The 15908-nt window shown below is 38.0% G+C and overlaps 1 protein-coding gene across 1 annotated transcript in view; it reads left to right on the forward strand.

Moving 5' to 3' along the window:
• Positions 1-15908, forward strand: part of UPK1B (uroplakin 1B) — a 46391-nt gene that overhangs the window by 24297 nt on the left and 6186 nt on the right. The window contains exons 4-7 of the mRNA XM_074214564.1: positions 611-685; positions 1503-1625; positions 6924-7103; positions 15110-15193. Coding sequence (XP_074070665.1) covers positions 611-685; positions 1503-1625; positions 6924-7103; positions 15110-15193 — 462 coding nt within the window. The remainder of the gene's footprint in view (positions 1-610; positions 686-1502; positions 1626-6923; positions 7104-15109; positions 15194-15908) is intronic.

A 15908-nucleotide genomic window follows, 5' to 3' on the forward strand; every position in this document is an offset into this window, starting at 1 on the left:
GGGATTATATTGTTATATTTGGGGATTAGGAGTCATGCCATGTCTTTGGTTACTTCACAAAGCCTCTGCTTCTTCCTATGTAAGCAAGATGGGAAGTCAGTCAGGGAGTTTTCTTACCATTTACTATAGTGGGTCAGCCCCTTGGTTCTTTTTCCAGGCAAAGGGGAAAATGTAAGGAACCAGTTAGAAATCTGCTTAGCCTTGGGGTACAGTGGGAAAGAACACTGCTTATGGCACCAGAAGAACTGAGTTCAAATCTTGGCTAGTCACTTATCCCTATGGGCCACAGATTTCTCATGTGTAAAATGATGGGGTTTTGTCCCATCTTCTCTATGGGGTTTTGTCCCATCTTCTCTATGGGGTTTTGTCCCATCTTCTCTAAGGTCTTACAGCTCTATATCTATATTCCTGAGATCTATAAAATGAGGGCATTGGGTTAAATGACCTCTAAACTCCTAAGGCAAAGAGAAGAATAAGATCCATTAGGGACTAGCAGAAAGACTCATAAAGTCAATAAATGTTTTATGGAATATATACTTTTTTTAAAAAATCAGTCCTAGAGATGTGTCTTTAGGTGACATATAACTTGTGTACTTTGCTTCTTTTTCAGTATTTCATTCTGATGTTTATAGTTTATGCCTTTGAAGTGGCATCCAGCATCACAGCAGCTGTGCAGAGAGATTTTGTAAGTATGGTCTCTACTGGGAGTATCTGGGAGAACATTTTCTAATAATCACTCTGATACAATCTGAGTCTGACACACAGTTTTATTTCTATTTCCTCTCACAGTCATAATCAGGGAGGGGGCAAACAGGGATTGTCCCCAGAATACTGACATTCAAGGGGCTTACTTTCTCCCCAAGGTGATCCTTCAATCCACCATTCTTGGGTCTCATGATCCTCCACTATCTTTGTGCCACAAATCCCTTGCATCCATGGTAGAGCTACCCCTACTCCCTTTGGCCAACTCTTGGTTCTTATCTCCAAGTATCCCATCATCACTGAACACCTCTTCCTGGTAACAGTGCCCTTTACCTACCAACTTCTCTTTGTTTCTGTTCCCTTGATGAAGATTAAGGGATTTAAGATCATTAGCTATACCTAGGGGAACTTTCTGGGGTATGGACCCTGCCCCCTCCCTTAGCCTGACTTCTTTCAATTGAGATGGATTATCTGTTACCAACCCTTAACCCCTCAGTTGACTCAACTTAATTTGCTTCTGATAACATATTTGCTACTTGTAAGTCTATTCTCTTTTCTGCCTTCTTCCTTCTCATTTCCCACTTAAATAAATATAAAATAACTCTGTTTTGACTTAGTTATGGTACTCCCATACTGGTACTGTCATCCAAAAGTAGACTCATAGCCAATCTTCACCTGAATTTACTGAATACAATTTTGCTTCCCATTAAAATAGAGAACCTCTTAGTTTAAATGTACTTTGGTGCTTCTAGGGTCTGGCAACTGTTAGGCTAATCCTATTTTATCTTTTCTCCTGACAGTTTACTACCAATCTTTTCCTGAGGCAGATGCTGGAAAGGTATCAGAACAAAAGTCAGTCCAATAATGATGACATATGGAAAAATACAGAAGTGACCAAAACCTGGGACCGCCTCATGCTCCAGGTGAGAATATGACAACCTTTGACTGAAGTGAATCCTAGCAGGGCTAGAATAGAATGACTTAGAGGAGGACCTTCTCTCACATTGAGACTATTAGAGAATGGCCAATAAAGAAATATGCTTTGATTAATTATGCATTTTTATTTTGATTAATCATGCATATTTGTTACAAAGGTTTATTTTTCTTTCTTTTTTTTTTCAATTGGGGTGGTGAATTGAGAAGGCAACAATGACCTTATTAAATATAATCTACTTATAAAAGATTTGTGGGTTTGTGTACAATTTTCTTTTTCTTTCTTATATATTCATTTTATTTGACGATTATTCATAATTTTAAAAAAATTAAAGAAATTTAAGGAGATACATAACTGTAGAAAGCCTTTGGACTAACATCATTTTTCAAGCTTAACTTGAGACATTGAATTTTAAATTATTTTTTTAAATGAAATTGTGATGGGAAAGCCTATTAATGGCTAAATGAAAAAAGCATTTTAAAGCATTTAGTATGTGGTAACTGTGCTTACTATTGGAAATAGTGTCCATTCATAAAAAAATTTACATTCTAACAAGGCAGGGTGAAAGAGACGGGCTAGAAATGGCCTGGTTCTAGGCAAAATAAGGTTAATATTTACTCATCAGAGCTCAGTATCCCAGGAACACAGCACAACTTCAAATAGGATAATAATGTGGAGTGGCATGAGTTTGGTGTTAAAATGACTGGGCAGTTTGTGATGGTCTGAGTTCTAGGCCAAATAAAGTCAATGCTCATTATCAGGACCCCCATCTCTGGGACAGAGATCTATGAATCTTGATGTCATAATAGTCATGTAAAGTTTGAGTAAAGGTGGCCAAGAAAATGTCAAGATATTATGACAAAAATTTATATGCTTTCATTTACATTAGAAAGAAATATGGATAACCCCATACTCTTTGTACTTTAGAAAATATATTAACATATGCAAACTGGATTTCTGTACCTACTTATTAAATGATGTACTTATCTGGGTCAACTTCAAGGCCTACTATATATATATATGTATATATATATATACATACATATATATATATATATATATATATATAGTACAATGGTAAATATCTATTGAATTGATTTCCCATTTAACATGGTCATTAGAAAGATATTTCTTGTTGATTCTTCATTTTCATGGTTGGACCTGAAATCAGTGAGGAAGAAGATAGAAAACTCAAGTAGCAGAGATGGATTATCACCAGGACACTTTAGTTCCTTTCCCCATCACTGATTTCCCATTTGTCTTCTAACAAGTTTTAATAGTATGAATAAATTAATCTACCAATTATACCCCTCAAAAACCCCTTGGAACCATTGAAAATTAGAATGATTATCGATATCTCCTTTAGGAAAAAAAAAGCAAACACATTTTACAGAATATTTAATTTGTACACATAAATCAGGACAAAACAACATGTTTTATAGACTCCAAATCCTCGGATTGAAGAATATTTTCACCCATACAAGGTCATCTTCTGATTAAGTATGATATCACAACCCACTTCCAATAGATGCCTCGGCAAAAGGAGAAAGGAAAAGGAAAGCTAAGACATTGGAACCACAAGTATTTATTCTGGTTTTTTTTAATTCTTAAAGATTTTATTTTTTTTGAGTTTTACAATTTACTTGCCCCCCCACAGAAGGCAATTTTCCAGTCTTTACAATGTTTCCATGGTATACATTGATCCAAATTGAATGTGATGAGAGAGAAATCATATCCTTAAGGAAGAAACATAAAGTATAAGAGAGAGCAAGGTCAGTCAATAAGATATCAGGTTTTTTTTCCTAAATTAAAGGTAATAGTCCTTGCTCTTTGCTCAAACTCCACAGTTGTTTCTCTGGATACAGATGGTATTCTCCATTGCAGACAGTCCCAAATTGTCCCGATTGTTGCACTGATGGAATGAGCAAGTCCATCAAGGTTGATCTTCACCCCCATGTTGCTGTTAGGGTATACAATGTTTTTCTGGTTCTGCTCATCTCACTCAGCATCAGTTCATGCAAATCCCTCCAGGTTTCCCTGAATTCCATCCATCCTGGTTTCTAATAGAACAATAATGTTCTATGACATACATAACCCACAGTTTGCTAAGCCATTCTCCAAATGAAGGGCATTTACTTGATTTCCAATTCTTTGCCACCACAAACAGGGCTGCTATGAATATTTTTGTACAAGTGGTTGTTTTTACCCTTTTTCATCATCTCTTCAGGGTATAGACCCAGTAGTGGTATTGCTGTATCAAAGGGTATGCACATTTTTGTTGCCTTTTGGGCATAGCTCCAAATTGCTCTCCAATAAGGTTGGATGAGTTCACAGCTCTACCAACAATGTATTAGTGTCCCAGATTTCCCACAACCCTCCCAACAATGATCTTTATCCTTTCTGGTCATATTGGCCAATCTGAGAGGTGTGAGGTGGTACCTCAGAGCTTTAATTTGCATTTCTCTAATAGGTAATGATTTAGAGCAATTTTTCACATGACTATGGATTGCTTTGATCTCCTCATCTGTAAATTGCGTTTGCATATCCTTTGTCCATTTGCCAATTGGGGAATGGCTTTTTTAAAAAAATTTGACTTAGTTCTCTGTATATTTTATAAATGTTCTCTGTATATTTTATAAATGAGTCCTTTGTCAGCAACATTAGTTGTAAAAATTGTTTCCCAGTTTACTACATTTCTTTTGATCTTGGTTACAGTGGTTTTGTCTGTGCAAGTATTTTTACTGATACCAAGACCTTAAGAATTTCACATAACTAGTAAGTGCTTATCAGGCCTGACCTTATTAAGGTTTAAGCCTTAACCCTTCAAGATTTTCAATTCAACACAATTAGACAGCAGCATGCATATATACTTAAATAGAATATATATATACATACATAAGCATAATGTATTATATAATATATATCTATATTTACATATCACAATTTTATTATGAAAGTCAGCAGGAAAGAAATTTGCTTGAAAATATTTATTTTATAAATTGAGTGGCATCTATATTTTAAACTTCTTACCAAATATTTTAAAGGAGCTGGTCAAAAGGAGAAAACTGGTGTGTTTAGTACTTTGTTTCCATTTCCCCACAGATTTCTATTCTTTAGCTAAGCTACTGAAATTTGAATGAATTTTCTGAAAAAACAAAAAATCTACAAGTGGGATAATCAGTGTCTTACTAAATAGAGTTGATTACAATTTTATTTTAAAAATTTAATATCCATCTGGGGCCCACTTGTTTTCTATTTCAGCTATATTTGTACTAGATTTTAATCTTTAGGGGAAAATATTCCAAATTTTCAGTTACGTTAAGAAGCAGTAAAGTCCAGAACAAAAATAACCAAGAAAAATTGACATCTCTAATTTTAAACTGCTAATTTAGTTGAATTGTCTCTTCCCATGCCCAACTGTTTGCTGGTCCTTTAGTACTCATATGAAGCAATAAAAATTATCTTTTTCCCTTTAAGACATTTAAATCAAGATGGATCTATTTTATTTTTATTTTATTTCCCCATCGTCTAACTTGGTGCCATCTATCTTGTTGATTAACTGATTATTTTCTTGATCCCAGAATCTGGAATGTCCTGAGAGTCCTCTGGCTGCTAGTTTACTTAACATGAATTTATCACTACAATAATAATTTTTAATATTCATATGGAATATTAAGGTTGTGCTTTCCTACCCTACCTCACCTGATCTTCAAAACAACCCTGTGGGCTGAGTCCTGTTTTTATAGACAAGGAAAATGTTTTCCTCTACTGAAATACATTGTTATTGAGCAATATATTGGACTGACCTCAACAAAGAAAATGAGATTCAGAGCAATTACATGATTTTTTTCCAGGGTAACAGCTTAGAATAAGTGTTTGAGATAGGATTCAATCCTAATCCTTCCTGATTTTAAGTGAAGTGTCTGTCCATTATGACTTCTAGTTTATAAACAGCTGTAATTGAAATAGATATTATATAGCATTTTATACATTATCTCACTTGAAGCCTATGTATTAGAGGCATAATTATTCACATTTTACAGCTAAGGAAACTGAGGCTCAGAGAGGCTTTAGCTTACCCATGTCATATAGCTAGGATATATCAGAAATAGGACCCTAGGACTCTTTAGAGTTTATCCATTCCATCCAATAGATATGGAGAAATGCCTCTAGGGTAGTTAAGTCCTTCCCAACCTACCTTTCCTTTTTAGTGCCACCAAAATGGTCTTCTTGTTGTCCCTTGCCTAGTATATGCCATCTATTTGTGCATTCTCTTCCCTGCCTCTTAGAAGCCCTAGTTTCTTTCAGATCTTAACTAAAACACTACTAAAACACAACTACTACCTCCCTGTTAGCGACTCCTCCCCTCAAATTACCTTATACTTATTTGATCTACAATTATATGTGTATATCTTGTCTCTCTTTAAAAGGATATAAACCCCTGAAGACAATCATAGTTTCATTTTGTCTAAGATCTCGCAGTTAGGAAATCACTAGAAGGTAACACAATTCCTCCAGCTCCAGGCCAAGTATTCTTTCCACTATATCACAAGCCTGCTCATTTGCAAGTTGCCATCTGATTGAATGGTGATGTTAACCATGGGGTATGCAAAATCCAAGAATTTTCTGACTTTCCCAGGATTCCAGGCATGTTGAAGTCAGACCAAATAATGATTTGATGACTCAATAGCAACTCATTGCAAAAGAGAAAAACTCTCTTCTCTGACCATAAATTTTGGTTCTAATCACAGTAATAATAACAGCTGACATTTGTACCACTCGTTAAGTTATGGGAAGCATTTTACATATATAATCTTATTTGAGTCTCACAACAACCCTATGAGGATGGGAGGGAGAGAGGGAGAAAGGGAGGTGGGGAAGGGGAAAGAAAGGAAAGGAGGAAAGGAGGAAGAAAGGAAGGGAGAGAGGAAGGAATGAAGGGAGAGAGGAAGGAAGGAAGGAAGGAAGGAAGGAAGGAAGGAAGGAAGGAAGGAAGGAAGGAAGGGAGGGAGAGAGGAAGGAAGGAGAAAGGAAGTCAGGGAAGGAGGGAGAGAAGATGGAAAGGAAGGAAGATGTGGGATCATTCAACCAGGATAAAAGGGTACATGTCATTTTCTCTCTCTTTCCCACATAGAGATGCTGATAAGTTTTAAGGGTAGGACTTTGAGTGGGTTTAAGCTATGCTATACTATTTTATCTCTGTTTCCCCTTCAATACCTCATTTATCCTAATGACTGCTTAGCAGGGATCATGAAAGGAAATACTGATTTTATTTTTCCATGGACAGGATAAGTGCTGTGGTGTCAATGGTCCATCAGATTGGCAAAAGTACAAGTCGGCCTTCAGGGAGGAAAATAATGATGCCGACTACCCCTGGCCTCATCAGTGCTGTGTCATGGATAAGCTCTATAAGCCCCTCAATCTCGATGCTTGTAAACTTGGTGTGTCCGGCTATTATCACAGCAAGGTAATTATCACAGTAAAATAAAATGTTGCCTTTTTTCCTAAAGTTCTGGCAGAATGGTCCACATTTTAGGGAGAATATAGTACAAAGGAAGGAGGAAGACCAGGAGGAAGAAGGGACTCCAGATCTCATTTTATGATAATTATGGATATCTGTCTTTATGAAAGATGACTTAGGAGGAAAAGTCACTAGTTATCTTTAAGTATTTGGAAGGCAAATGTATGTGGCATGGTACAATAGTGATAGCCCACTTATTGTCCTGCCCTCCCCAGAAAACAACTGATCCCTTAGGTAGTCTGCCAGCAGGCTGGTGCAAATATCATTTTTCCTAGTAGGTTGGCCTGTGCTACAGCCACCAGCGAAGTGGTTTCATCCAAATTAATCTGGGGCCCCCTCTGCCCGCCTTCATCCCCGGCCCAACTGCTCTCCTAGAGGCTGCAGTATCCCTGTGGACCACCAGATGGCGTGTAGACCCCAAACTAGACCATTCCTCTCTTCTAACCCTTTTTAAAGTATCTTCTGTGTTGCTCTCCGTCCTTCATTCTCAGAGCCAACACAAAGAGGGTGATGGTTTGGCTTATGAGTGAACTGGACACAAGTGAGGCAAAGTTACAGAAAATGCTCAGCCTACCCCATCCTCCACAATCATGGAAGTCCAGCCAAGACAAAAGTCAAAATACCTGGAAGGGCCAGGAAGTGGAGCTGACCTTGGCCTCTTGGCCTGTCTGAGGCAGTCAGCCAAGCACCAAGGATAGGAGGAAAGAAATAGTTCTGCTCTCAGGGGGTTCACAGGGTAATGGTGAAGACATCAAACAACTATGTACAAAAAGAATCCATCCGGAATAAATTGGAGATGGCCCCAAAGAGGAAACATTAAGATTAAATGGGAATGTACCTAGCTGTGTGGCCTTGGACAAGTCACTTAACCCCATTGCCTTGCAAAAACCTAAAGAAAAAAAAGATTAAGTGGGACCAATAACTGTGTGACCCTGTACTAGTCACTTAACCCTGATTGCTTCACACACACACACACACACACACACACACACACACACACACACATACAAATTAAGTGGGACCAGCAAAGGTTGCAGAAGGTTAAGACTTTAATAGAATCCAGGAGGCAAAGCGTTCCAGGCAGGGAAGACATCCAGGGAAAACAGTCAGAAGTAGGACCAGTATAAAATAACATCAAAGCAAAAGAGAATATGATGAGTATTCAAGAGAGCTATGAGCAAAATGTCATGACAGTTCAGAGGAGTACACCAGAGAGTTTAATCTAAGATATAGTTCCTAAATCCATTGGTTGTAAATAATGCTAGTCACAACTGAATTAATATTAATATCTGAGTGCAATAGAAGATATAGGGAGTGGGAAGAGATGGGAACTAAACCCATAATTTCATTGTTTCAGGGAATTCCTGAAAAAAATTTCCTCTACTCATGCAGGGCAGCAACTATTCAGCAAAATATGGTCTTAGAGAATTGCCTATAAGAGAAGTTACATTAATTCCATAAGGTTTTAAATGTCAAAAGAGGGATTTGTTGGGGCAGCTAGGTAGTGCAGTAGATAGAGCACCAGCCCTGGAGTCGGGAGTACCTGAGTTCAAATTCAGACTCAGACACTTAATAATTACCTAGCTGTGTGGCCTTGGGCAAGTCACTTATCCCCATTGTCTTGCAAAAAAAAAGAAGAGGGATTTGAATCCAGGTCCTCAGGATTTTGAAGCTAGCTGTTTTTGCTGTCTGTCATAATATAAAATATTCTAAATATAATCTGGCATGCTTTTCAAAAATGTCATGGTTATTTGAGGAGAGAATGGGATCCCTTGTGAATGACCATTTCTCAGGAAAACTGATAATATGGTAGTTCACAAAGTTATTCATGTGCAAGCACTTTTAAAGAGAAATAACCCAAAATATATTTAGAAAATGACAGGCTCTGCACTATTAGTTGTAACCCAGGTAAGGCCCTTGGAAGCCATTCTAGATGATTCATTGAGAATGTTCATGCTATATATTAGCATTATTGCTAATCATGGAAAAAGATAGTGGAAACAAAATAGAAAGTATTTCTTATCCTTATGTAAAATAAAGTTTGAGGTTCCCCAAAACTCAAAAGATAAATGTATTGATAGGCATGAGCAATACATTACAAATAAGGAATTACACAGGAGTTGTGGTACAAAGGATATCATCTGAAAAATTTAATGTCCAGAACAATAGATGGGTTGGTCATGTAGCAAAAGTAAGGAATACTTCAAACAATAAATAATAACATATGGAGAGGTGTAGGGATGTTCAGGAGGAGCAGCATGGCCAGTTTGAGGGCTTATAACCCTTTTCAAGGTATCTCATCCATCTCACCTATGCCTCCAAGAAGTGATAGCAGCCACACCCTGGTCAACCTTCTGGGCAGATAGACTACACCAGGTCTAAAACATGTCAGTGTGCTAAGCATGGGAATGAAGATTTCCCTTGGTCAAAGGAGAAGGCAGCTGAAGCAGATGCTGTGGGGCCCTTGGAGCTTGGTCCAAAAAAGCCAGGGTCTTCTCAGTCATTGACAGTCATCTTGACTTTGGTCTTGCAACGGAAGACTGATGACTTGGTGCAGCTCTGCCTCACTTGAAGTCAAGTCCCAGGATCATTTCAGGATGGCATTGGTCCTTTTCAGAAACAAAGAATAAACAGCAGTAATTTATGGAACCCTTTACACTTAGAGAGTTAGTTTTGGTAGAAAATGTGATTGGATTCAGAAAGAATTAGGACAAATATTAAGAAGTAAAAGTAACTAGTTTTTTTTTTTCAAAAATATCATATTTAACTTTGTTCCTGATGGGGATAGGCATGTGTGTCCTCTCCCAGCACACTTCTTGGGCCTGCACAATACTAAACTAAGGGTTGTACAATGCTAGGGTGTAGTAGTTCCTATATTTTTATGTTACGTGGGCACTTTTGTAATTTGCCTAAAGCACTGCTCTCTAATCAGCTTTTCTTGAGCTATTTCAATTTGTTAGTACTTATGACCTATTTTTTCATTATTGACCTCTTATTATTTGCATAGAATATCCTATTATATCAAACTTTACAGGAGCATGACCATATATATATGCATAAATTTATGATTTGTATATGGTTCTTTAAAGGCTTACAAAATTCTCCATATGTACTTTCTCATTTAATCAACAAGTTAAATCAATGTGTTTTTATTAATACCTACTCTGAACCAGCCATTGTGCTAACTGCACAAGATGGGATTTTTTCCTAAAAAGGCCAGAGAAGCCTGAAGGCTGAGACAAGCATTCTGGGGATGAAGGATGAAAAGGCTTGTACTCAGTAGAAAGATCATCTTATGCAAGGAATAGTGAGGATGTCAAAAGAATAAGGTGTAGGAAGAGTAGATAGGTAAATGGAGCCAAATTATGCAGGGTTTTAAAGTCAAACAGTAGACTTTATATTTGATCTTGGAAGTCATAAAAATAACTCAATAAAATAGAGTTTATTGAACTGGGGAGTGACAACAAACTTTAGGAACATCAGTTTGATAGATGAGTGAAAAATAGACTGGAGTAAGTGGAGATTGAAGCAGGGAGATCAGTTCAAAGCTACTGCAGTCGTCTAGGTGTGAGGTGATGAGGGCCTGCACCATGATAGTAGCAATATCAGAGAAAAGAAAGGAATGTGCACAAGAAATGTTGCAAAAATAGAATTGACAGGGCTTGGGCACAGATTGGTTGGAGGGTGGAGTAAGAAAAAATGAGGAATCAAGGGTGAGACCTATATAACAAGCCAGGAACCTGGGAGTTTGGTGATATCTTGACAGTAATAAGGAAGTTAGGGAAAGGGAAAGGCTTAAAGGGAAAGAGAGTGAGTTTAGTTTTGTACATGGTGAGTTTAAGATCTCGGTGGGACATTGAATTCAAGATAGCTGGCATTGCAATCCTGGAGGTCAGGAGAGAAGAGAGGGAAGGATAAAAAATAAAAATCTGCAAATCAACCATAGGGATCTGGTCCTCCATTAGATCACTAAGCAGAATAGCATAAAGGAAGGATGGAGGAGGGCCCAGGACAGAGAGTGGAGGGATACTTATGATTACTGGGAGAAGCCAAGACAAGGATTCAGCAAAGGAGAATTGAAAAGGAGAAATCAGACAGGAGGAGAGCCGCAATCACATAAAGAGCTTGCCAAGGAACTCACAATGGTCCAGTTTCCACTTAGGCAGAGAGCTCAAGGAGAATGAAGATTGAGAAAGGCCTTTCAATTTGGCCATGAAGGGGTCATCTACCTCAGGGAAGGTCACTCTGGCCAACTTGGTTTTGCAATAATGTCAGTAATCCAATAAGTATTGGATGTCAGTAAGTCAATAAGTCAGTAAGTCAATGTCAGTAAGTCAATAAGTGTTTCTTCAGTATTTACTATTATCAAGTATTTCATGCTATTTTCCAAGTTCGGGGAATACCACGAAAGGCCAGGACATGGACTTCTCAAGGAGCTCGTGTTGTAATGGGGAGGACAACACAGAAAGTACATAGAATAGAGGGAAGGAAGTCTGAAAGAGGAGTGCATCAACAACTGGAGAGGTTAGGCTTTGAGTTGAGTCTTGAAGGAAGCCAGAGAAACTCAGAGGCGAAGGTGAGCAGGAAGAGGATTCCAGGGATGGGGGATTCCTGGGGAAAGGGACAAAGATGGAAGATGCAGGGCATACTGGAGGAAGTGCAAACCAGTCACCAGGTCACACAGGGCAGAGTGGAGTAAGGTGGAGGAAAGGTAAAAGGGTGGGCTGTATTATTGACCTCTTATTATTTGCATAGAATATCCGGTTACATTAAACTTTACAGAAGCATGAACCTATATATATATAGATATATGCATATACAGATGACTTTTATATAATACTTTAGGGTTTACAAAGTGAAAGTTTAGTGGGTGTAGTGCTAGCCTTGGAATCAGGGGAAGTGGAAGGGGGAGTAAGTCGTTTATTTGTGCCAGTCAGAATGTTAACACTTTACAAATATTACCTCATTTTATCTTCACAACAAGCCTGTAAGATAGATGCTATTCCCATTTTATAGTTGAGAGAACTGAGGCAAACAGAATGAAGTGACTTACCCAGGGTCACACAGCTAGGCAGTGTCTAAGGCTAGATTTGAACTGTATCCATTGTACCACCTAGCTGCCTCAAATAAGAAATATGTAATGCTTTGTGGATTTGCATGTCATCCTTGAGCAGGATGATTAGAACAATCTAGGTTTAAATATCATCTCTGGTTGACACTTAACTGACACTTAACTAACTTATGTGAATCTGCTTGCTCATCTGTAAAATGGGAAACTAACGTATGTAATAATGTCCAATAGATTTTTCCCTTTAGTTCTAAATCTTCTTTCACAACATGACTAATATAGAAATATGTTAAACATGATTATACATGTACAACCTAAAAAAATGCCTTATTAAAGTTATTGTAAGGCCCAAACAAGAAGCTTAAAGTACCATATAAATGTTGGTTGTTGTCCTATAGTGAATTATAACCACATTTTATAATGATTTTTAAAAATTCCTATTCCACTGTAATGTCAAATCACCTACTTATAATATTATTCTTAAGGAAATAATTGGGTATACCCCATGATGTCATTTTCTCCCCACTGTGTTTTTTTGTGGAATTGACTGATGACATGAGTGAGTTAAAATAATCCTCACATGGTTCTTTTGGTTAATGGTTTTTATACATCACACAGCAGTGAGTAAATCTGCCCTTAACCAAAATCTGTGATCCTCCTTAGAATCCACTAACATATTGTAGTGGGTTATTTTGCTTTTGAGGCAGGTCACTCTGGCCAATTTTAGTAACAATAATTTACTTGTAGGAGTATTCAACTAAGTCAGTGAATATGAAATCCATATAAATTCTAGGGGGTCGTTATTCTCACATGAATTGGCAAGCCAGTTCCGCAGAGCATGGCTAATTACATCTTTCCCTAGCGGGCTTTGAACCAAATGCTATCAACTTTAGCCCCATTTCTAACCTGTTCCCCTTCCCCTATATCAATTGTCAGTGATCACCGATCCAATAGAATTTGCTGAGATTATTGGTATCTCCTCAAGATCATTAATAAGCAATTAATACCAATTAGTTTTTATAAAGGAACTATGAACAGAAATACATACATACATACATATCTCTTCTCCTCCCCCCCTCAAAAAAAAATAAAACTAGAGAATAGGCTCAAAGTTAAGTCATTGCTACTAAGCCTTCGGTTCACCACCTTGCCTCTGGACATGCTGACTCTCTCCCTTGCCATCGGACAAAGCATCCAGGCCACCAGGTGGATCCCTGCTGGGCTGGATCCCACAGGTTCCTCAAGGTGGGGCTGTTTCTCACCAGGCTCAGTGGGCTTCCATCACTGGTCCTCTGGTGGTCCTTCTGACTCACCTGGATGTAGCCTAGTTCATTGCATCTTCAACCCTGAGTCACTTAAGAAAAAGAAGAATGAAATAACAGACAGAAAACCAACAGAACCTTGTTTTCAAGGCAACCCAGCTAGCTAATTAGTCAGCACTCCAGAAACTGTGGATACGAAAGGCCTCTCTCCTCAGTCATTTAACGCCCCCCCCCACTCCTAACCCCTTCCCACAATGCACACCAAATACAGAAAGTAAGAGAAAGCTCAGTTTGACCTTTTGAATGCATACTCATTTGGGGCTAATCAGCCACTAAAAAGGTTTTGCTTTAACTTCTCAGCACAAGATCAGGAAGCAATCACAGAGTACTTAGCAAGCCCCAAAGACCCAAAAGTGTGCTGGTAAAAGTTTAACAACCAGTTCTATGGGGGAAAAAAAAAATTACCCATTACACACTTTTTAATTGAATCTACAGTAACACTACCCATCGCTTTCATAAATCTAGACAATGAAATGAAACAATATCAAGTAGAGACCTGATTTGTGGCTTGGTAATTTCTGAGGCTCTAAGTTGGTTTGAGCTGACTCCAGCCCACCCCTGGCCAAGCACCTTTGTTATACCATCAGTACTTACATCTAGGAGGCTCACAAACTACCCCAGGTGGGTTTGTAGCAAGGAGAGACATCACTGACCAATCCCCCATGACATATGTAAATACTTAAGTGCCAAAATATGAGCATTGTTGTTAAATAGATTGACTACTGAATAGAAAAGGACTTAAATGTACCGATTACAAATTGTTCAACAAAATGTATGGTACCCTCATCTTAGCAAAACAGAACTAAACTGTGCTGTCTGAACTGATACAAAGTGAAGTAAGCAGAACCAGGAGAATATGGTGATAGCAATCATATACGGTGATCAATATTGTACAACTGGGAATAATTTAGCTATTCTCAGCATTACAATGATCCAAGACACTTCCAAAGAACTTATGATGAAAAATGTTCTCCACTTTCAGAGAAAGAACTCATGGATTTGAATTCAGACTGAAACATACTCTTTTTCACTTTATTTTTTTCACCTGTATCTTCTTTCACAACATAACTAACATGGTCCATGTAAAATCTGTATCAATTTGCTTGCTGTCAGGGAAAAGAGGGAAAGAATTTAGAGCTCAAAACTTTTAAAAATGAACGTCAAAAATTGTTTTTATGTGCAATTAGGAAAAAATAAAATATTATTAAAAAAGTAAACTGAGTTGTCTGATGGAATGTAGATAATAAATCAAGAACTGGAAGAGACCTCAGAGACCATCTAGATGAACCTTCTCATTTTACAGAATAAGGAAACTGAAGAACATGTTGATTAAGTGACTTGCCCAAGGTCACTCAAGTATTAAGCATTCAGGGTGGGATTTGAACTCCTGTGTTCTCATTCTAGAGCTAGTGTGCTCTTTCTACTATACCATTAAAGCCTTGGGGGAGGAATAGCTTCAATTTGCCTAAATATGCTACAGTCTATCCCTGATCATTTCTTTTCTTCCACATCCTGTTAGAGGGGTAGGATTCAACACTAACTGTTGCTTCATTCCTTCCTAGGGTTGTTATGAACTGATCTCAGGACCAATGAATCGACATGCCTGGGGCGTTGCATGGTTTGGATTTGCCATTCTCTGCTGGACTGTAAGTATTTCCTGGGTGAATTATAATGACAAGAGAATAACAGAAGGATAAAAGTTGCTATTAAGTCTCTATATTCTAATTTCTAGTCTTAAGAAACCAGTCCATGAAGCTGTAGGCTGTTTGGTATCCCTTCTTTCACCTCCGATAGCTTCACTTTTTTCCAAAGGTCCCCTTTTAGATATTCCTTTACAAATGGTAGTTATATACAGAATTCATAATTGAGAGAATAAGGAGCATATAATGGTAAAAGAGCTGTCTGTCCTTATAATCAATTGGGTTCAAACCCCATGCCTGCCACCTAGTAGTTATGTGACCATAAGCTAGTCACTTCCCTCTCTGAGCCTCAGTTTCCTCATCTTTAAAGGACACACAATTCATGACCAGGGATTGATCCTGAACCTTGCCTCCTTTGTTTCCTCTCCTGTCTAAGCACAGCCAGTAGGGCAGCCCACAATCATTCCTATCTTCCTTTGAGTCTTCCCATTACTGTGCCACAATCATTTTCTGGAGGTCTTGGAAAAGTCACTTTGGAAACTTTGTAAGTCACAACTAAAATTCAAATGGGAAAATCCACAAGATTTGCAAACTATATTTAGCAAATGTGAATTATCCCATCATCCTTTCTAGTACTTTTTTATCACTAGTAAATAGAAAGTGTGTACAAAGTAGACAGAGGGAGGAACTCACAGTAAGGAAGATTTGAGTTCAAAACCCC

The sequence above is a fragment of the Macrotis lagotis genome, chromosome 1 (genome assembly GCF_037893015.1).
Source record: "Macrotis lagotis isolate mMagLag1 chromosome 1, bilby.v1.9.chrom.fasta, whole genome shotgun sequence".
Taxonomy (NCBI): Eukaryota; Metazoa; Chordata; class Mammalia; order Peramelemorphia; family Peramelidae; genus Macrotis; species Macrotis lagotis.